Source organism: Fopius arisanus, unplaced genomic scaffold (genome assembly GCF_000806365.1).
Source record: "Fopius arisanus strain USDA-PBARC FA_bdor unplaced genomic scaffold, ASM80636v1 scaffold00128, whole genome shotgun sequence".
In the NCBI taxonomy this organism is placed as follows: domain Eukaryota; kingdom Metazoa; phylum Arthropoda; class Insecta; order Hymenoptera; family Braconidae; genus Fopius; species Fopius arisanus.
The window spans coordinates 39,694-64,141 of NW_011887867.1; the positions used below are offsets into that span (position 1 = coordinate 39,694).

The following is a 24,448-nucleotide window of genomic DNA, read 5'->3' on the forward strand; positions in this document are numbered from 1 at the left end:
CTCACAACGGATTGGGCTCGCTATCTACCGATGGCGGCGCTGTCATCGCCATAAAAAGATGGACGACCGATGGTCTAAGCAGTATGTAATTAGCCGCAAATTATCAACAATTACAAAAACGAACTCATACAATCGATTGTAAATCGTTCGCAGGTGATTGTAAAAAAGGTCATAATGTTTAAGAGTGGATAGTTTTTTTATAAAAAATAAAAAACTTATGACCCATGTAGTTAGCCTCATTTTTTTTTCTAATCACTCTTAAATGATTTTTTTTATTGTAATTGTTTGCAATTCGTTCGTAAATACTATATTCATTTGAATCGACGTTTAAGAGTCATTAGTCTGGAAATTATCAGCAATAAACGTGATTGCAAAATTGCGTGGAGGGGATAAGATTTTGCAAGTATGACGGCGCATGCGCAACTATTCAGAGGATTTTTCTGTTATACGTTCAAAAATAGATTAATGTCTTTCTCACTTTAATTTTGAAAGATTTCACTACGGCTGTCTTTTGATTGAACATTGAGTGACACATCGAAACCATTGTACTTTTTGTAAGTACATTAATAATTATAATAACTTGTTCATTAATGGGTGACATTTGGAGAGCAATTATCGTTTGAGTAATCCCTGGTTATTCCCACCCAAGCTTACAGCTTATGCTGTGAATTTCATGAACCCAGTTAGGGTTGGGCAAAAACCTTGAATTCAATCCTTACGTTTTTTTGTTAAACAGAAGTGTTAAACCAATGTCTCATGACAAATGTTATGGGGTTCTGTCAGCCCATATTCTGCTTGGGTGGGAATAACCAGGGATTACTCGAACGATAATTGTTCTCCAAATATCACCCATTAGTGAACAAGTTATTATAATTATTAATGTACTTACAAAAAGTACAATGGTTTCGATGTGTCACTCAATGTTCAATTAAAAGACAGTCGTAGTGAAATCTTTCAAAATTAAAGTGAGAAAGACATTAATCTATTTTTGAGCGTATAACAGAAAAATCCTCTGAATAGTTGCGCATGCGCCGTCATACTTGCAAAGTCTTATCCCCTCCACGCAATTTTGCAATCACGTTTATTGCTGATAATTTCCAGACTAATGACTCTTAAACGTCGATTCAAATGAATATAGTATTTACAAACGAATTGCAAACGATTACAATAAAAAAAATCATTTAAGAGTGATTAGAAAAAAAATGCGGCTAACTACATGGGTCATAAGTTTTTTATTTTTTATAAAAAAACTATCTACTCTTAAACATTATGACCTTTTTTACAATCACCTGCGAACGATTTACAATCGATTGTATGAGTTTGTTTTTGTAATTGTTGATAATTTGCGGCTAATTACATACTGCTGATGGTCTATGCGTTCAAACTCATACAAACTAGCGACAGCAGGTCTGTCCATACCAGTTCGTTCCTTTAGTTATAATTCCAAATAACGATGTTGACACTATCGGTAGGAGAGATTTTCGAGTATGTTAATAGCACACCAACATCACAAAATATTAGAGAAGGCGAACGAGTGCTCAAATCGAAGAATTTGATTCTCTGCGGTGCATCGTCAAAAACCTCCCATCGCGTCATTTTATTTTGTTTATGTTTACAAACTAGTGGCTTGAGAGAGAAACCACATGAAGTTACGGGTACAATTAATATTGAGCCTACAACACAGTCAACATCAATCTCTCAGATGTCTTGCACCTGTAAAGCAGGGTTGGGACAAAGTTGTAAGCACATCGTTTCTGTCTTACTATACCGCACCCAGTACGTATGTTTTTCTCCATGGTGAAATTTGTTTTCATATTTTTTCCTTCTCACCACGTATTTAATGCTTTGCTAGAAATTATCTGATGACCTTGGAGTTTGTATCATGTACAGATAAGGAATGCACGTGGCGTAAATTAAAAGGGTCTGCTCTCGCACAATACAAACCCACAGCCTTTACTTCTATGTGTTGTTTTCCACAGAAAACAATCCCAAAGCTCTGTGAAAAAGACGAAACAACTGTGTGCATGGAGTTGTTGGAATGTGATGTAAATTCTGCCATGGCTAAGCATAAAAGACGCATGAGAAAAACTCCCATCCGTGTGCCTGTATCTAACGTTCTACCATTCAATAATGCAACCCTCAAAGTACTATTAACGAATGTTCACGAATCCCCCTCTCTCATTGCACTAGCACGAGTATCAGTGGAAGTGGCAGAATGCTGTATGCACGAATATCGCACTAATGTCAATACGACTGATGTATTGAAAATAGCTGAAGCCACTACCTCCAATCAATTACTTTGGAAGAAAGAAAGACAGTTTCGTATAACTGGTAGTCGATGCTATTCTCTTTACACCTATTCGAAGGATAATTGGGCTGAAAAAGCCTCTAATTACTTCTGGCCACGTGAATTTTCAAATAAGTTTGTCAAGCATGGATTAAAAATGGAACCTAGAGCAAGAATGTTATACCAAGAGTGGAAAAATTGTGATGTATTCTGTTGTGGACTCATAATTTCTCAGAATAATCCTTGGCTCGCTTATTCTCCTGACGGAATCGTAATGCAAGCCCAAAAGCCTTGTACGTTAATAGAGATAAAATGTCCATGGGATCTGCCAGATTTATTACCTGAAACTTTGTTAGAATGTTGTAATTATCTCATCTATAAGGATAAAAGGCTTCAGTTAAAACAAAAACATAGTTATTATGGTCAAGTACAATTTGGACTTGCATTACTGAATCTCAAAGCATGTGATTTTGTTATTTACTCCGATAAAGTTAATGGTATCGCGGTAATACCAGCAACTTACGATGAATCTTTCGCAACTAATTTGTTGACAAAATTGAAAAGTGTTTATTTTGAAAAAATGTTACATGTTATTTGTCAGAAAAATGAACATGACAATTGTTGTGTGAAAAAAATGAGAAAGTCATGAGGGAAAAATTAGTCGGTATAATAACTTGTCGAAATAAATATTTAGTTGTTGCATAGCACAATCATTGTTATCAGAGGCTTATTTATTGTCAATTAAATAACCAGATAATTTACATTAATTTATCGTCAGCAAAAAGAGGTGTACCTAAATTTGCGAGCCCTGCACATACAATTACAATGTCATTCACATAGTTTACCAGATTCCATGACAATTCATTTTTTAGCACATCGAATATTTCAATTCTTTGATTCATCCGTTCTACGTGCACACGTGCAGCGGCAATATTGCGGTTTAATATTGCTTCTTCCGTGGAAAATTGCTTTTTCCTTTCTAAAAACGCCGATCTGTATAATTGTATGCCAAATTTATCGCACAAATTTTCGATTCGAAATCCCTTATCAGCCATAACAGCATCGCCTGGTTGTAATCGACTGGTTATATTACTGGCTTCAAAGATTGCACCATCTGAAGAACGCCCTCCATATCCTTCACTCAAATATATTAAAAGTCCTGCAGGACTGACCACAGTCATAAATTTAGCAGTGAAATTACTTTTATATTGCGAATAGATTTTGAGACGGCATGCTAGACATTTAGGTTTCTGAATCTTGAATTCAGTACAATCCACTACGCACACTGTGTTTTCAAAATTCTCGAAGGCGAGAGGCATATTTCTGGTGATTTCTTCCTTGGGGACCCATCGAATTACACACCTTAGAATTGTCGACAGTTTTTGTAAAGTGTCTAAGAAAATAGCTCGACACGTTGATTCAGCCACACATCGCATAATGATTGTGAGGAAGGAAAATGTCAAGTCGTTTTTCAATTTCATCGTCGTTAAAATAATTCGGTCCCTTAACGGCATTTTATGAGGTCGTTTTTCTGGAAAAAACCTCATAATTAGTTGAACTAATTTATCGAGAATGCGATGATTTCTAATTCCACAGAGGACAGATAAATCATGATCTGTGGAAATCCTCGTGCTAAATGGCTCGTAAAAGTCTCCAGATTTCACCTGAATGCCAACATCAACAGACTTTTTTCTCCAAAATGACGCTAAATCCTCCGCTGATACTTGTACACTCGCATCACTATTTGGTGGATCATTTTCATCTGCGTATAGATGATCAGTGATTGTTCCTTCCAACGGTCCTTGTGGAGATAACATTTGACGACATATTTCATTGTCACAGACAACTGCCTCGACTGCATCGAATAACGAATACAAGTCACATTTAACTGCATGCTTTCCTCCATCGGTTTCGGTCACCTAAAAATTCAATCATCTTGAGGATTATTGAATTGAGAAGAGAATGTTGAAAGACATTTTCCGTTGGAAATCAGTTCATCTACAATACAGGTCTCTCTGGACATTTTTTTCTGCGGTCACTTGTTCCCAAGATAATTTACATAATTAACTCATTGGGACATATTCCACTCAACATGAAATTAGTCAATGAAAAAAAAAATAATGCTAAGCCGTAACCTCGAATTTTGACGTATTTCCCCGTCTCCCAGGAGATCTAGATTCGTTTGCGACTGGCGTTATATTGATATTTTCCTCTAAGGTAGCGATTCGTTGGAATGGTGACGTGCTACCCCTTAGAGAGGGTGATATGTACGCCTCTTTCAAGTTCTCCTGATTTTGCTGATCCTGGGCATCACATACTGGTAAATGTTGAGTCGGGACAGCATATTTTTTCAATCTCCGTCGGGACATTCCACACTCCAGAGCGAACTCTGAAAAATTGTGTCAAAGTCAAAGTCAAAGTGCATCTGTTTAACCACTTGAGACTAAAAACTCACCTGGGAACACAAAATCATCGAGTGAGAAATGTAAGCTACACACTCGCGAATTTTTCACAATTTTCTCCGGCTTCAATAATTTAATCCAAGTTTCTCGTACATCAATTTCGATTGCACTTTGGAGGTCATTCGGATCTATGAGTGAATATTTTCGATTTGGTTGTGGAATGACGTGAAAACTCAATTCTGGATGATTCACTGATGTACTGAAACATCCTCTGGCACAACATTTCTTCTGGAATATTTTCACTTTGCGTTGTACCGAATTATTTTCCAATGAGTACTCCATTTTTCGGAGCAACTGATCAAAGCAACTAAACAAATGGAGCGCACGTCAGATACCATCGAACGGCCATTTTTTTCAGTGTGGGCTATGTCCACTAGATATCGCATTCATTTATAGCGTCCCCAATAGGTTCCAGGTTCGATTCCTGGCCGGGTAGATTGGTGAGATCTAACCAGGTTCAAAGAAGGTCTTGATCAATCGCCACATAGTCTCCTCCGACTCGAAGCGATGTAAAATAAGCATTAAAAAAAAAAGCAGTGGTGAAATCACTGTGCTGAACAAGTCTTATCACCATGCTTGCGACGTTGAGCGAATCTTTTAAGTATCTAGAAAATTAACAGGCAATTATTTAGATCGAAATTTATTCTTCTTCTAAATAAAATTTTGAAAAGTACAGAAAAATGCTTATTGGTTAATTTCTACAATTGAACTTTGTTGGATATTTTTACTGAATTCCCTGCAATTTTAGAACTTAACAAATTCGAGTTTTTTTATACTTTTCAAAATTTTCTTTAGAAAGAGAATAAATTCTCTTGTATAAATAATTGCATATTAACTTTCTACTACCCGAAAACATCCGTTCAACGTCGTAGACGTGTTGATGCGACTTGCTTGGTGCAGTGATCGTACCACTGCATCTTACATTTCGGCCCCCCATTAAATAATTAATACGAGATCTACTGCGCACTCCGTGCGCCAAATTTGAATTTTGACTTCGGATTCCAGTTGACCAATAGGGAATCAGCCTTATGAGTTTCGACTCAGGCGAACTTCATTTACCTATCTCTGCTTTCATGATAAGGATATCAGGACTTACGTCGAAACAGCCTTTTAAAATTTAACCATCCATTCTCAGACAAGGACGGTATCACGTACATTTTTTTCATATTTTTAAAAACCTGCAAACCGGTTTCTTTTACAATTTTTATATTTGTTTTTTAAAAAAAGGATTTTAACTTGCACTTTACTATCAAAATGAAATTGTGGCGTGTATATATCACTTTTTTGCAATAAAAAAGTATTCCATTATTTTTCCCATACAACCAATATGTTCGAATGAAAGTTACCGTTCGACACGAACTGTGAGAAGGGCAAATAGTCAATAAAATAATAATCAAAGAACACAATCACTGATACTAAAACGAATTATATATTTTTTATAACACACTGATGTTACAAGTTAACTAAGTTCGTAGAAGATATTTTGGATAGGGGGACGCGGAAGTAGAAGATAAAACCCTTCACGATGAACTCTTTGAAGGAACTGATTTCTGGAAAGGTAAGGAAATTTGAGAAGGAAACTTTGAAAGGGGTAGGAATAAGTGAACTAATTGGCTGTTGGTGGGTTGCAAATTGAGAAAGCAATTTAACTGGAGGAATTATTGCTGAGGGGAAGAAGGTAGAAGGTAATAAGAAGGGCGAAGTGTGGAGGACGAGGCCCAAAGGGTCCGATTGAATTAGTAAGTCAGAGGGAAGGGTAGTGCTAGGTCTTGGTTTTTATGAGCGATCGTAATGGTGGACGTGAGGAAATTACGCGTTGAGGATTAGGCCAGTCGTAAAGCAATCCAGGGATTTTAGAAGTAAAAAGTAAAGAATGATTGAGGAAAATCTATGCATTTTGGTCACCAAATGTGAGCCATGAAAGTAAAGATTTAGTTTATGATTATTAAGAGACTAGGGCAATAATCATAAACTAAGGAAAGGTGTTGGAGGAAAATAAAGGAATTTGCGGACCTACGAGGACGGGAAAATTTTGAATGTGGGAAAATCCCAAGGAGAAATTCCCAAAGAATACAAGATTTACTTGGTTGCGCATTTTGCGTCAGAGCGCAATATTTATCGAGTTGCTATATTTGACGTTATGCTATAAACAACTACATATCCCGAAGCGCCTACGATTTTGTATTCTGTAGAACTTTGGAAGAAATAAAAAAAAATTTCCTTCCAGTTACATATGTTTTTGGACCTCTTCTACAGCATATCAGAAAAATCGACAAAAGTAGTGTTTGGCTATTTGAAATAGTGTGGAATGCCTCCTACTCAAATTTAATGTACACGTTGCGGACGCGCCGCCGGGCGGGAGTGAAAAAATGTAATTTTCACGTGTCTGGGGAGGAATTCTAGGCATTGTGTATTTGGAAGAAATCGATTTTTTTTTATTAATTTTTGAAAGTGTTCATTTCATAACAGTTTAGGTGGTAATTTGATGGAATTTAGGAAAACAATTAAAATTTAGAAGAAGAATAAAATTTTTAGTTTAAGTGATTTTTCATTTTTATCAATAATAATTAGCACAAGTTATTGTTAAAAAAATCAAAGGTAACGCAATGAATCGATAATAATTCGGTGGTAATCATAATCAAGGTTTCATAATTTAGGAGTTAATGGTTATATTAATAAAAATAATCGATCGGCATACACCCGTAGAGATATTTGTTTACGACCGCGTCGGCCGCCTTGGTAGTGGGGTAGCAAGGGTAGAAAAAAGGGGTTAAAATTCATGTGTGGATATGGAGGCTAAGCTTTTTTTTATTGTGGATACTTCAGAAACTTTGGTCCTTTATCTACAATCTAATCAAATTTTACTTAAGATTCCAAAATATTATTAATAGGGTTTCTTGTGAGACTAAAAATTCTTTTAGAATTGAGGACATTTTTTTTCTTAATTGTCATTTTATCCAATTAGACTACAGCCGCGGAATTATTGACGCCTTTCCATTATACATTTTTTAAATTTGGAACAAAATTAATTACTCATCATCGTTCTCACTTTACGAAAGGTCAGATTAATAAGAAACATCGTCTTGAAGTTTGCTGACAAAAAAGTTGAACAGGGCATATTTCATTAGGAAACGAAGCAATTGGTAAGTTTTTTTATCGTAGTAGGTAATACATAGACGGTTATCATGATTTGAAATCCTATTATTGCCGTATAACCTTGTGAAAACCAACAGCATGACATAATTTTTCGTTGGATAAAGTAAAATAGGAAAAATTTCGTATCACACCACTTGTTTTATAAAATTTCGTCGTGATGCTTATTCTTTTATTTTCATTTTAAAAAAATACGTTTCACAAACTTGAAGATCTTTTTGTGATGACCTGGTTTTTCGTCAGCAATGCTTTGTAAGGGTATTTTCCCCGGGTATTTCGCCCAGGAAAATGGTCCCTTATGACCAATGTCCATGCGTCTAAAAATGTCGGACGCCAGCCAGACCTTTACGGAAGGTCTGACGAAACCGGCCCTCGAGGCCTGTGCGGCTACCCGAGGGGCTTGTGCGCCGCTGGACATGCCACATGCCCAGGTAGCTTCAGTGTGATGAGGTAGAGTGGGTGTGGTCCACCCGGAGAAACCCCCAAAGCCTTCCCAGCCTTTCCAGGCCGGATGTCGCCATCACACGCGACTCTGAGCACACCGAGGAGTGCTTTTCCTCCCCCGGGAAGCCCTTGCGGGCCTTTTGGGGCTGTCCTCTTGCCCTGGGATATCCCTATCTAGAGCAACGTCATACTCGCCTGCGGCTTAGCGGAAGTCCCTGGGACACCAAGAGGCTGATCCGACCAAGGTGGATATCTACCCATCGACCTCACGACCACCCACACTACTGGTTTCCAGTTTCCCCGTTCAATCACTAGCCTCTGCCCCTGGCTACTCAAGATGGCGGCGCATGTCCGGTCGACAGTAGTCCTCTCGATTCCAGACCCACGGGCCACACACCATCACCTTTTTCGTCCAGGCACAGATCACTCCGGAAACACAATGGTCGTCACCACATACTCCGAAACGAGACATGATGTTGCACGGGAGATGCAGGAGCTCGTGATTTGCATCACTCGGACGAGGAAGTATCCCTTCCCGTTGCTAAGCTGGGGGTACCAGTCCTCTCACCTGGCCGTTGGTCCCTAGTCTAAGTCAGTAACGCTTCGGAGTTGCTCAGTTGGACGGCCTGTACGTCGGCCCCAATACTCCCTATCACATGCTGAGACAACTCCAAATATGCACAGTCTACGAACGTCCTCAGGGCCGACAGGGGTCGCAGTTTCCACCCAAACCGCTATGCCTTTGGCCCCTCATCGGAGGAAAGTCTAGCATGCTATCCATCCGAGGCCTTTTCGGCCTCCGCTAGATGGCTTTTACATCTCCACTGTCCAGCTAACAGGGTTCTTTTCATTAAATGAGGATTTCAACCCGTAACGAGAAAAATCTCGTTACAGCTTAGTTTGTCATTTATGCTCTGTTTTACTCTAATAAAAAAAACAGAGTCTATCTTTGAGTGATGTTGTCGAATATAGACTCAATATGATTTGAATTTTAGGTGATGACTAATATTTAACGTGACATGTTTTCAAAAAATGTCCATGCTTTCAATCATCCGGAAACAGTTAAAAGACAAGTTGCACATCGAATATTATCCCTGAAAATGAAGAAATGAAGAAAACAACCATTTTGTCGACTTGAATTTTGATTTCTCTTTACGTGAATTTTGTTTTTTTTTTCGCTTACAGAAATCGAATCAGTAATTCATATAATCTCTGTCTATATGATACGGCTCACTTATTCAGTGAATGGGGTTTAATCAGTTCGCTCACATACAATCTTTGCCTGAACCGACATCTGGACGATTTTCGAATTTACCCGGGACTCATCTTCTGATATGATCCTCTTTCCACCTAATTCAGGAATAACTGTTTTATTCAATCCACTAATCATATTGCAAATCATCATTGATCGGAATACCGAACGCAAAGGATTATATTACTACCCCTCTTTTCCATCATTGCAACGTCTTCTCCCAACAGAAACGGTTGTGATTTTCTCTTACTATTTATACATCTAATTGCATACGCAGTGATTTGAGTGCAAAACTAAACGAAAAGAAAGAATGAAATTCAATGATGATGAGGCAATCTAAGCAATTATGCACAATGCAAAGCGAAACTCATATCTAGAAAGAGACCCGACGGAGACAGCAATCTTTGGCAAAATATGTCAATATTTAAAAATTTGTAGATATCTTAGAAAAAAATTCCGAAATATTTAAATCTATTCGGGAAGTCAGTTGCCAACAGATTTCCTTAAATATTTCCTTAAAAGGAACAACAAACTTTATTTTGACGCAACCGGTTGCGTCGTCAGAAGGCCATGTCCAAAATCTAAAGGAGTGTATTATTATGCTGGTGTAGTCAATATTGCTGGCCAAATTTTTCCCCTCGTAGAATTCATTGCGAATGATCACACGACCATTTCGATCCGGGATTTTTGTACATTTATGAAGATTTATTAGGAGAAAAACGATATATTATGGCCTCCTTTCGCATCATTCGTTATGGACTGATCCTGCACAAGTATTACTGCTATGATGGCAGCGGGGAATAATTTAACAGTCTTGGAATACTTGAAATTAGTGTTTAATGAGGTTCAGAATCAGATTGCCTTACCACCTCATATTATTAGCCATTATGTGTGCTATGCCTACATCATGAAGATGGTTTCGAGGTGGCTCGCTCAGAAGAAAATTGACGATAAGAGGCATAAAATATATCTAGAGAGGATGGCAGTAACTGCCCACCGCGAGAATTTAACATTGATGACTAATCGAGTCGAAGCTTGTCTCACAATTTTGGAAGCAGACATTGCAACTGACATTCTGTGACCACTTCATAAAGGATCTTCTGGCCTACGCTCCTCTCTGATAAACTATAGCGACTCCACAGAAGAAGCCTTTCATCGACGGGCCAGTCGAAAATCATTTCAGCATTACGAAAGCCGAAACACAAAAAAAAGTCGAAGCCCTCCAGGTTCATCACATAATGTCATCACCAACATTTGTTAGCTGTTCATGGTCGATTGAATTGACCACCTGCGAAAGTCTCTGTTCAACATCCGCGGAAGAGAGTCGATGAATCTAACAATGAAAATTCCCAGGAGTTATGGAAAACGGGACCATCCCAAAGCAAAAAACGAAGGAGAACTTATCGACGAGGGACAATACTGAAGAAAGTCGTAGCGAAGCAGGTGCAAAGGGATTTAAAATTCAATAAGAATCATACAACATTAAAACCTGACTTATCGTTGTTCAAGTGGGACAAAATTCTTTTTTGTGGCTTCAAAGCTATTCACGATGGTACGAAGAATGTTATCATACTTACTGATGATTACATTACGTTATTCGACAAGGAATGGATTACGGACAATATTATCGATTATTGGGAAGCAGTATTAATGATATCCCAAAAAGAAGACGATACAGTTCACGTTTCGTGTGAGATGAGTGGATATTTAATGGAGGGAATCGGAGTGAATCGAGAACCAGTGCTTCCCAAATTTTAGAATCCCTTCCGTACTTCTTTGAATAACCACTCCAAAGTTATCCTCCCTTTCAGCGTCAAGATTAATCCTTGGACGATGCTGTATGTTGATGGTATAAAGTCTATAATTTATTACATTGATCCAGGTAGTAGTACAGCAAGAACGTTGATGAATGGACGTTCCAACAATTTCATTGAAGGTTATCGACAGATAAATCCACATTTCATTAGAAGATACCCTTCCGTAACATTGAGCAAAATGAATTGACGAATTATTGATTTACAGGTTTTCCCTACATCAACGATGGTCTCTGAAAATTCCGCCTCATCCTCGACAACGTGATGGATACAATTGCTGATTTTTCGTAATCCATTACAGTGAAGAAATTCTCGCGGGAAGATTTCTACACATTAGTCACTTCGATCCAGCCGAAAAACGTGGAGAAATGATATGGGGTATCTTGGTAAAGTCTGTTGATGTAAGTGAACTTTGTCTATACTGCGGAAGAGATGAATCGATGACGAGAGCTGGAACCTGGGTACAACGTGTGAAGTGTGAAAGGTGGGGTTTTATTTCCCAAAATGAGAATTTCTTTTTCTTCAGTTTCCATTAACCGAATGTATACTAGAGTTCTATAAAGATTTTGGGTAAATGTGGATATTGGGGGCCTCACCTATTTCTAGTAGAAAAAGCCAAAAAGACCGGGTTTTCGCACACAACCCGATCAAATACTGTTTTCCGAGGGTCGGAAAACGGATTACATTTGGAATTGGTGGTTGGTTCGTGTTTTTACGCTAGTTTTAAATGAAAAAATATCATAATGTAAGGTAGTATTACCACGTATACCTAACCCACTAGGATCTTGTATTTACCAGAATAATAACAAGAGGATTAAAGACTGACGTAACCAATAGTTATAACACACAGAGGTAATACAAGTGTACCAAAGTGAACAGTTTCGTGTATTCCAGTGGGCGGTGAACATGAGGCTCCTCGAACTTCATGATTTGTGTTCGAACGAACCGCGTCTTATCGAATATTTACGGAAACAAAACGTGTTGAAAAGTGAAGTGAAGTGCCCGAAATGGAAGACGGATATGAAATTCAGTTCAGATGCAGGATATCACTACCCGTAGCTGCAAGGTTCATAGGTTTATACCTACACATGAACCCTCCTCGACAAGAATTCCTTTGCAGTCAGCTGGACCTCAACAGAAAAACAGTTATTGATTGATCGAATTTTATTCGGAAGACTCTCATCGAATGGTGGGAAGACCACACTGAGATGTTGGGAGGCCCATGGAAGATTGTGGAAGTCGATGACTCAAAAATTGGCCATCGTAAATTCAACCGAAGCCGTGTGGTGGATGGAAGATGGGTGTTTGGTACAATAGAAAGAGAAAGTGGAGCTCTAGCTATCACCGTTGTGGAGAACAGGAGTGCTGCAACCCTGGTGCGAATTATAAAAGACTGGATTCTGCCCGGCACTACCATTGTATCAGACGGCTGGAAGGCATACCAAGAACTGGACCATGAGAGATTTAAACACTTAGTTGTTAACCACTCAATCAGTTTTGTGGATCCAAACAATGGAGCGCATACACAACACATTGAGAGAAAATGGAGAGACATAAAGAATATGATCCAGAGATATGGATTGAGAGAGGAACACTTCGATGGATGCCTTCGGGAATTCATGTTTAAACGACCGGTAGAATACAACGAAAGGTTTGATGAATCTTTTAGAACGGTGGCAAATCATTACCCCCCAAGCTCATTATCCAAAAACACCGACTGAAATTTATTGCACTCCCTTTATGCGGGATGGTAGATAAGTAGATTCTTGTGGAAAGGAGAATCGAAACTAAAGTGCAGGGCTGTACAGTGTCTGTACATAAATACAAATCTCTATAATGTAAAGATTCAAATAATTTAATATTATTGCCTTTAGGAGGAAAGGCGGAGAAGAACAGAGATGATCCCTCAGATAACAAAACTTGCTAGCCACACGAGTCAAGTCGCGAATTACAGGTGACACTAGGGGGGGAGACCAAGAATACGGCATATAACCACATGGACATAGTACAGCCTTCCAGAAATGAAAACAAACAGGACAGAGAGATAGGACACACCGACGATGTACATACAGAATATTATTTTAAAATAATTAATATCTCGCATTGTATACGTTTTGGACGTGAGAAAATTTAAGAGAACTATAACGGAACATGAATAACTGACTAAAAAATTTCAAGCAAATCGGGGGTGAGGCCCCTAATATACACATTTACCAGATTTTGAGCATTACTGCGCTTGAATATTCCATTTGTAAGATTAAAAAAAAAACGAATATTACAATGAGATTTTGTTAAATTAGAAATATGAGAAATTTTATTTTGTGTATGACTTTAGGCTAAGGCAATATATGCTTCGTTAACAGTTTTCACTGAGTTATTTGCTGATAATATCATTTCAAGTAACTACACGCACCTATCCATCACTGGTCACGATTCAAGTTTTCTAAAACCTGAAGAACAAAATACTAAATTTGTACATTACTCCATTCCCTAATGAAATATTCGCTGGCGAACTTTTTTGTCTGTAAACTTCAAGGCCATTGAGAACGATCCATCTTGGTTCATTACCTATTCAATTTTAACATTTCAATAGGTGATTTACGGTCGTTTTTTAAATTCATTAATTTTGCCGGAAACGAAAAAATACGAAATTTTAGCACCAGATATGTATTTGTGTACGAAAGGGTGTGTCAGTGATTTCGAAAAATGTTATAAGTTAAAATATAAAAATAACTCAAGCTGAAGCTTGGAGTCTAAAATGTCGCCACATAATATAGATATTGCTGTATAGAAGTCCTGGGCGCAATTTCAGCTCAATCAGTAAAGTAGTGAAGTAGTAAAGTAGTGTCCAAAATACACGTATTTCTTAAATACACTTGGACCTTCCGTGTCAAAAAACATCCTACCTTTAGGCCATTTTTTAGGTCGAAATCTTCTTTGGAATGATTCTGACACATTCGTGTATAGAAACTCTCGTTTTGTGTTATATTATCCTCTCTTTTCCTAAATACGATCTTTATTCAATATTATATTCATATAAATTTCACGTCGATACTCGGGCCCTCATTGCATGACTAATTTTTAGATGCGATTTTATCGCTTTCATTCGGAGACTTTCACCTAGTTTGTTTTTTGAAATTTTTGTTTTCGTTAAACGTTAATCGTTGTGAAATTGTGAAATATACTACTTGAACGCTCTTGCTACGCTCACCTCGCGCCGAAATATGCCATTTTGTTGACTTGTAAAAGAAAAAAGGCACAGTTCGCCACTTGTTAAACGTAAAATCACTCACAAAAAGCTATCATTCGGCACACAATTTTTTTTTTTAATGCTTATTTTACATCGCTTCGAGTGGGAGGAGACTATGTGGCGATTGATCAAGACTTTTTTGAACCTGGTTAGATCTCACCAGTCTATCCGGCCAGGAATCGAAACTGGAACCTATCCATTGTGAGGCAACGGCCCTAACCACTACGCCAGGCCACCGGACAATTCGGCACACAATGATACTTCTCCATTTTAACCTATCGGAGTGAAGGATTTCTGATTATGTAACGTTTTTATATCAAAGTGAGTTGGGAAGTTCGAAATTCGCTTATCAATTTTTCCCCTTTGTTTATTCCATCACATTTTGCTGATGTTCGAAACACATGATTTTTTTCTCCTTTATACGAAAAATTTCACAAATATTAACCTTTATTCTCAATTTTGTCATGAGTTCGAACCGAATGTCAAAGTCTCCTAGTCGAATTCTAGACTTTTTTTGCTACTAACGAATTATTAATAACAAGTGGATGCGATTACGGGCGGAATAACATTTTTCTGTAAAATTCCCGTCCTTCCGGTGAGAAAAATTCTTGGAATAGTTTTTTGTATTTGCAATGGTGTTACCAATATAAGTTCAGAAACAAATTATTTTCTAGTTTTTTTTTTAATTTTCAATAGTGTTCACTAGAAGTTGTTTTCGCATTTCCTATGATTACATAAGTTCCCTTTATAAGTTCATATCATGCATCAATGACTCATAATAAAAAACTGTATTGTGTGAACCGGATTTCTCGCTCACCAAATTTATTCAAGTGAAATAGAGTTAATAAGTCGATCTTTATTAGAAAAACCTCTCTATCAGGGGACCAACGTGAATGATCATTCCATTTCAACATTCTTCAATTCGATACTCTCGGAGCCGCCATTTTGATTTTTTGCGACTTTCATCAATTCGATTTTTGAGCGGCAGCCATAATGCTCTCCTTTTTATATAAGTGTTAAAACTCATTTTTTTGCTCTCGCGGTGAAGCGCTTGCTTTCATTTGTCTCATTTGAATTGGTTTTAGAACGTTTGTTTGACGCATAATAAGGAGTGAAAATTATAGTATGGCCAACGTGCGTTCCATTTAGTGCTCTAACATTATCTAATTAATTACAAATTGAAATAAAACTTGAAGAGAAAAAAGTTAGCATCGATTTATCATCAATTCGGTACTTAACATGAATTTCAGCTCTCAAAGTAGAGAATTTATAAGGAGCTGCGTAGTATAAGGACTCTGCTTCAAATTAGGTGAGCTGCTTATTTTTTTTAATTGGACAGAAGGGCGTGGGGCAGCCATACTGTAATTCCGACTTGGACTTATTATTTATAATACGATTATTTAACATATTTATCATATTTTATTACATAATCGTATTATTCATAATTATTTATAATACGATTTTATTATGTCAAAAATACGATCACGACTGCCCAATCCATTCCCAGACGTTTTGTGAATCTAATACATTTTGACTCGGGCAAAGAGATAATCTATGCAAATATCATTCAACGAGTTTCCCACACCATTCTCATTGCTCCCTTTATATTCAGACCACGGGATGGAATAACAACCATATTTTTTTAATATCGTTCATTTTCACGAACAAACTTTTCCATCTTTGCTGAATTCCCATTTCCTCATTTATGGATTTAGTACTATTTAAATTTCCGCCTTGCGCCATGTCTCTCGAATGGCAGTGCGTCTATTTCTTTCACTCCATGACTTTACTCTTCGATGATTTACTACCTGTGTGTCATTCGATTTTTTTCTTTCCTTCCCTTATTATGCGCCGAAAAAACGTTCCTAACTTTTCTAAATTTTCCTAAATTTTTAATTTAATTAATTTAAACTTCAAAATTATTCGGAATCTAATCATATTTGACTTGTGCAAAGAGGTAATCTATCCAAATATTATTCAACATGTTTGTTCCAACAGATCCTTATTGGTTCCTCTATTATTAACTTCGCTTGATGGAGTGAAGAGTTTTTCAAGTATTCATCATTTCCCACAAACAAATTTTGCCACTTAATCACTCAATTGCTAACTCATTGGCTATGGATTTCATACTATTCAAATTTTGGATTAACGTCATGTCTTTCTAGGGGACATGCGTTCATTCTGGCGGTTCTATGACTTTACATTTTTGGGAGTTACCTCGTGCTGGCTAAAAGATTTTGGGCAACTGTACCTGTGCCAAAAACTCATTGTCGATAATTTTTCCCTTTTTCATCACAGTTAACATTTTTGCTTATTCGTTCAGGTCACTCAATGTTGGCCAAAAATTTAAAAGTTACCTATTTAAATTTCTAGTTCAGGTTTACCAAACCATTCTGGATGTTTTTTATTTAGTTGGATGGGTTTCCGTCACCTGATGGTCACCTTTTTATCCGGTAACAATTAGTGTGGGAGATATGACATTTAATACACAGGTCTGCACGTTATCCAAGGCTACGGCTGAAGACACTACACGTTAGCACATTTAAAGACAGTGGACACACAGAAAGATGGATTTATCTAATAGTCCTGAGCACTTCACTAAAACTCTGAATTCACCTCTCCCGAGCATATACCCTCGCTGAATGAACACCACGAGTAGCCCCCTGATACTCAACATATCTAGCTTATAAAGTACGGTCATTCTGCTACCGTTATCGCCACTACGCGGCGCTCAGTATCATCTGTTTGGGATTTGCGCGCGTTGGGGCTACTCGTTTAATCGAAGGAATACAGTCCGATATATACAGAGAAGGAAAGTCACAGAAATTAAGTTTAAAGGGTCAAAAAGGTCAAGACAGAAAGATGAGAGATAGGAAAAATGAAATATAAATGGACAATTGTTAACGGTCAAGTAGCAAGAATCAAGTATTCGAAGTGAAATTTTGTGAATTCGATGAATTCCTAGCCTCAAACTACATGAGCAGTGTTTGTTTTCAAGGTTTTCAAGTTCGATTGTACATAATCATTTAAGGTGACATATGGTTAATCATGCCAACGTGCATCATTAAGAAGTGTAAGTCGAATTCCTCGAAGCCAAAGACATCAAAAGATGAAGAATGTCACTTATTTGGTATTCCCAAAGGGCTGATTGGTACGTGGAAAAAAGCCATAGGACGTGAAGATGATAAGAAAGTTTGTTATGGCCAGTATGTGTGCCATAAGCATTTTCTTCCAGAAGAAATTTTATGGGAATCCAAAATTTACAGTCCTGATGGAAGACGGCTACTGGGAGTGGTAAATATTCTGCCATTGAACTTTCTTAGCCCTAGACAATTTTCTGATGCTGAATACTTATTTTTGTTTTTCTTATCAATCTTCAGTCTTAACTGAAAAAACCTCGACTAGAACCTGGAGCAATACCCTCGATATTTTCGACGACAGAGACTGCAAACAGTGAAACTAGAACTTACTCCTTCCATACTCCTCCAACATCACCTGAGCAAGACTCAGCGGGGTCAGACTGTGGGAATGGGTCAAACATAGAAAATTTGAAATCAAAGACAAGTCATCATGCGATTGATTCTTCCTGTTACCCGAGTGATATTGAGAAACGAGATGAATTTACTGCCGAAGATAACAGTTCTGGAAACGTTCTTCCACCTTTGGTATTCTCAGAATTATCAACCTAAGAAATTACTTGTCCCTTCGGATGGTTCAAAGGAGTTAAAGTTTTTGAGGAGTTCACCACTCTCCATTTTTTTACTACAGCATACGTTCAAGGAGAACGAGGACTTAGTTCGATTGTATTAAAAGAACTTATTGTAAGGGATGACGGAAATAGTATGCTCTTTTACAAAGAACATCTTGAAACAGTTCCACAATTACAGGAACTCGTTTCATCAATCGCTGATTGTCAATTGTGCCAGGGGTCTCCACTCCAAGAAAAATTGAACCAAGCTAACTGCAGGATCGCGTACAAGGACAATAGTGAAACTTGGCGTCATTTGAAATGCCCTCTCTGGCTCGACGTAAAGAATAATTCGAGTTTTTGTAATTTTTGCCAACGAATTAAAAAGACCGTGACCGTAAACGATTGGCCAGCGAGGAAGAAAGGCACTATTAAAAGAGTTCGCGTAATTTGTCTCCCAGAAAAAGGGGCACCAGTGGACACGTTACGAAAACGTTTGTATATTGCTCATCAAGCGAGAAAACGTGTAGATAGAAGAATGAAGGAATTGCAAGAAGAAATCGACGATAATCAAAGGAAACTTCAGCAAGTTGATGAATCCCTTTTGGATCAACTCAAATTGGAAGGAAACATGTCGGACAATGAAGCGCTGGGTGTAACCGCAATATTGAAAGCTGCGAAAGTAAATAATCCAAAAGGGCGGCGATATGCGGAGCCATGGATCTTACTATGTATGTTGTTGCACATGCGATCTCCAAAAGCCTACCATCTTATTCATAGTACCAAGATATTACCAGTTCCACACGTTCGCACAATACGCAGATAATACAAAGTTGCTGATGAGATTAGTATTTTTGAAGAATTATAATTCAGAAAACTCATAGTCAGTGGTAAAATTTTTTTATCCCTCTCAGATATCTGTCCAGAATCACTGCTTCCTGTGGGTTCGATCCGAAATTCTTTGAGGTTTTAGCAATTTCGCTGGCAAAACAAGAGGAATAGACATGGCATTTTACTCCTTGATGAGATGGCAACTCGAAAAAGTGTGAGCGTTAACACCCAAACTCTCACGTTCACAGGCTTAACAGATTTTGGGGAGGAACATGTATCCGAAGTGGATTTTTCCCAGAAAGCGGATCATGCACTGGTGCTCATGTTCTAACCCTTAACGGACAAATATACCCAGCCGATTGCTGCTTTCGCATCTAATGGTACAGTTCAGGGACTGTGCTAGCACAACTCATTCTCAAAGCCATTGCTTTGATGGAGAAAGCTGGTGTGAAGATTCATGGAATAATCACGGATGGCGCGAGTACCAACATAATATTCTGGACAGAAGTAGATGTGTCTGGCAAGAAAGAAGGAATGCAGAATTACTAATTAGAATTGAACTGAATGCAGAATTATTAATTAGAATTGAACATCCTACAGATAAGACACGCAAGGTTTTTGCATTCTCTCACACCCAACATCTCATCAAGACCGTCCGCAATCGACTACACAATAAGAAAGTTTTACAGGCGAGTGGAAAATGATGCGAAACTGCTTTTTGAAAATGTTTCAGTAGTCATCCAGGAATCGTCGTTAATTTTATATCAATTCATTGTATTCAGATGGATCCTGCAAAGCCGGTAAGAAAGTGGGAACATTTCAAGGAATTACATGAGGCAGATAAAAGTTTCGCAGGTCCCAGTCAAATTGTGATCTGTCCTCGATTGACAATCAATAATCTCAACTCAATAGTTCAGCCAAGATGAGAGTACGGTACGCGATTCAGGTACATCATCTATCATTTGTATGCACAGTTTAAACTCGATTCAACTATATCAATAATGGCTCAATTTTCCCAGGTTTTTAGTAATTCTGTAGCGAAGGGGCTAGAAGTATTCCCACCGAGAGTGGAGAAATTAGCTGACTCGAAGAGTACTATATCTTTCTGTCGTTGGATCAATGACAGCGCGATATACGTCATCGGTACGGATTTCTGTTGCTAAGCCGAAATCAAAACAAAGTGTTGAGCTGTACAGAATGGACCGATATTAAAATAAATGTCAATCTCAAAGTAGCTTCGCTACATTTTTTTTTAAAGAATTCGTTTTTTTTTTCTAATTTTCTTCAATTAATTTCTTTACTTCAATCAATTGAATTTCTTGAGTAAATAATTTCGAGATCACTCGAATATCACAGTGTGGAATTCGTTCCTCGCCTCTGAAATTGAACCGACTTTTTCTATATTTTATTTACCACATCAGCTTCCAAATAAATAAAAACGTGATGGGAAGGAAAATTAAAAATTTCCCAGTTCTTAATTATTTCTCTGCTTTTCCTTTTTTCCACCTGTTTTCCTTTCCTTAAACACTACCCCCACTTCAGTTGATTTCAGCAGAGGAGAACGACATTTAAGACCTGGGTCGTGAAGGCCCATCATTCGATACTATGGGCTCTAGTGTACCCTTTGTGATGGACTAATGGAGGTCGAGAGCGACTTGCTGTCAGAGTAGAGGTTGCCCAGCACTGGCGTAAAGCATCTTGGGCCCGAAGGGGCAGCCGCCATAACCGGTATGGCTGGAACACTTTAGTCTAATTGAGGTAAGGAGTCAGAGTAGCTCCCAGAGCTGAGGCTGCCCACTTCTGGCCTGGATCAGGTATGGCCATAAACTCTAATTTGTAATCCAATAAACGTTATAACTGTTACGGGGTGATCTGTTTGCAAGGAAATTCAAGATTATAAAAACGAAATGATCGCTGACATAAACTAGACTCTTAGGATAATATGAATTGAAGAAGGAGTAAAATGTAATTATTAATTGATTTGATAGAAATTGAATTTGGAAAAAGATAGGTTAATGATAAATAAAGTGATAAAGTCAAGATTTCAATTAACATAACTCAATAGAGTCTATATTTTAATAAAAGAAAATGAAAATATTTGTGGTTACATATGGACTTACAGTAGACGCCCTGCTAATCCAAATGGGCTAGCTTGACGCTTGAAACGATGGCTATAAAATACAAAAATATAAGACAAAACAAAAATAATGAGCCTCGGAAGACTTCATTAAAAAAATAATTCCAAAAGTTTTTAACTTGACCCTCGGTTTCATAAGGAACATTTTATAAGAAACTCTACACATACGAGAAAACCGGATAACGATACGACCTGCCACTTCGTGTTTAGGATGCTAGCAGTTTTATTACTCACCCTGAGGGTATAATCTCAGATTAAGTGGAAGTAAAATTCGGGGACCAACAGCATTCGACGGAATTTCCCTCTGTTGAAATTGGTCCCAATGTTTCAGGGTTAAACCCCATCCCTTTCTACATGGAGATGTTGGGGTATAGGCGGATTTTCTATCCCTACGGCGAATAAGATTATTTCAGGAAATACTATCTTTCTTTTTATATTTTTGAAATTGAAAAATAAAAAAAATAATAATTTTAATTTCCAAAGAAAATATATTGCAGTAAAACCTAATTCGATCAAATGATTAATTTTATATTTTTACAGTTAATTGGAGAAAAATAATATTGGAATTTATCACCAAATAATTAACTCCGTAGGCAATGGATTGCAAAATATTTCAAGGTGAACAGATCCTTAACGTGATTAAAATCAGAAATGCAACTATTTCAGAATATTTTCAACACTGGGACAATAAAGTAAGTGATTTATTATTTCCTCATGAAAGTGGAACCGAATATGTGTTGGATTTAACGGCTGCCAGTTTTAGAGTTTTTTAAATCTAGAGTATATCCTGACTGTATCGTCACGTAGACGTGTGGGACCCTCCGGTGAGAGAGATAGGTGCGGAGGCGGGTACTAGAAGTGTATTCGGCGGAGCAAAGTCCGACTCATATCTATTTTTTTACGACCTTTCTTTCCCGGAAAATGTGATTTTTGAAATTGTTCTACATTACGTGGATGGGACGTAGTATATTTATTGTCGGTTCTAGACTTGAAAGGATAAATTCCACCAATAGTTTATAGGTATTCAAATATGAGAGTTTATTATTTTATTTATGTTATCTCACTGATTATTAAGATTACAACTAGCACATGTCGGAGCCCGCTTTGGATCTGACTTCTGCATACCCAACGGCTTCTTAAATACATAATTGTTTACGTGTTCTTTTAAGGTGGTTGTCGCGCGACAGTCTCTGTAAAAAGTTTATCCGCTGTAAAACGGGCCAGTTTAGAACACAATCTTTTAGCGGTATATAGTCTCACTTGATTGATTGCATTGTGCATGGATAGCTAAAGCATAACTATATATTTTCCATATTAACTATTTTCAATTATATAAATTTATGAATTTCCGATAATTATATTCCGTAAACCAAACGGTCAATCGATTTGATTTTTTTTTCTGTATTTCCTCCCACGATGTATATTCCACGTTTTTTTTTATTTCTGAAACTGTCGAGCCGTCGATTTTTAAAAAATTCTAATCGGCAAAACTCTATTTAAACACGTGTTAAATCACTCGAATTTCAAAAATTTATATCTCAAGTTCAAAACGGTCAATTGCAAACGGAAAAGGCTCATTTTGTTGTTAATTTTTCAAAGTATTCACCATAAAATTTTTTACGAAAACTGTCGAAAAAAAATTCTACGCGACAACAACCTTAACTAGTTTTTCTAACTGGCAAGGCATGGGGCGTCAAATGACGACCAGGTCATGACAGTGGGAGTCCCTTTCGCTACTGGAATGTCTCAAATTAAAAACAAACTCCGGAAGGAACACCAAGGGCGATGGAAGCAGATCACAACCTGTAGAAAATCCAAAGCCCTCATGCCAACCCTAAACAAGGAAAGGGCAGAAAAGCTACTCAGCATGAAAAGAGAGGAACTGAGCACCACAATCAGGCTCCTCACTGGACATGGTAGGTTTAGGGCACACTGCAAAAACATGGGCATCGAAAACGATGCCCGCTGCAGATTATGCCTCGAGGTAAACGAGGACAGCCTGCATATACTTTGTAGTTGCCCTGCACTGGCTACAACTAGGCTAAATTGCTGGGGAACCGCCTTCCCTAGCATCAACTACCTAGCAGACCTAGACGCCGGGAATCTACTAAAACTGGTGAGAAAAGCTGGCCTAGAATTATAGGGATCAGTAGGAGAACGGAGCCACAATAGCCCAGTAGGGGTTCGGTGGCAAGAGGGCAGCAAATGTCTATCCGTATTTTAACCATAACCATAAACATACGTGTTCTTTAGGCGGACGTCGAAAATTATAATAAAACAAATGGACTCATTTTTCCGCGGAGGTCACTTAATCATTTGAAATATGAGGGTCCGACTATGACAGGGTCCAGCAACCTTTAAGTAGCTGCAAGTTATCCTATCACTAGGGTTGGAGTAATCTCCAAATCTTAATGGCCATCCAATCAGCCAGCCTTTGTCTGTGAATAGGTCCCAATGGTAACGACATTCTTAGCAGCCGCGTAAGGTGGCGTGCGAGTAAATAAAAAATGACCGCTCCGCCAGCATTGGAAAGGATAACGACTATTTTTTGTATTTCAACTAGGAAAAAATTCGATATTTTTTCCTGTACTGTAACTTACTCATCCTACTGTAAGTTTGCACACCTCGGTTTCGCCTCGCACTGTAACCTCACAGTAATCAAAAATGTTCCTAACGGCTTAGTGACGCAATATGCTATTTTGTCACTTGGCTCCACTTAATCTCGTTCTTCAAAGGCCTCGGTCTGGTAAGTGTTACACATCTAGGTCTGCTCATAACTCGGTTAGTTGATTAAAAACAATGCATGTTATATGGGTTGAAAAGCATTTTCCTGACAAATTCAATGGAAATGCTGGCCATCGGCGCACATTATGATTAAATTCTGGATGGTTATGGAGATGTCTTTCGAGTCATCAACAAAGAAGGAGCGAAGGATTGTCGACAAAGTTTGAATGCTGCCGCCGTACCTTCAACTTGAAAATACCTTCTTGTAAAATCAGTTTTGAGAGCAATAGCTGTCATTGAGTATGACATATGTGAATCCTGTGCTTTTTTTAAATTTTATGATGGTTCTAATTAATTAATTTTTTGAGAGGACTATGATGAGCTGAAAAATGCCCTGAGCGATTAC

General features: G+C 37.8%; 2 protein-coding genes across 4 annotated transcripts in view; both read right to left on the reverse strand.

Annotated features, from left to right (window-relative positions):
• Window positions 1–24,448, reverse strand: part of LOC105271922 (lethal (2) 37Bb) — a 97,171-nt gene that overhangs the window by 1,184 nt on the left and 71,539 nt on the right. The window lies entirely within an intron of this gene.
• Window positions 2,992–5,276, reverse strand: Camp (Cathelicidin-like antimicrobial protein). Its single transcript, XM_011313748.1, has 2 exons — window positions 4,423–5,276; window positions 2,992–4,206 (listed from the first exon to the last, which is right to left on the reverse strand). The coding sequence occupies exons 1-2, from the start codon at window positions 4,654–4,656 to the stop codon at window positions 3,046–3,048; spliced, it is 1,395 nt and encodes a 464-aa protein (XP_011312050.1). The 5' UTR covers window positions 4,657–5,276; the 3' UTR covers window positions 2,992–3,045.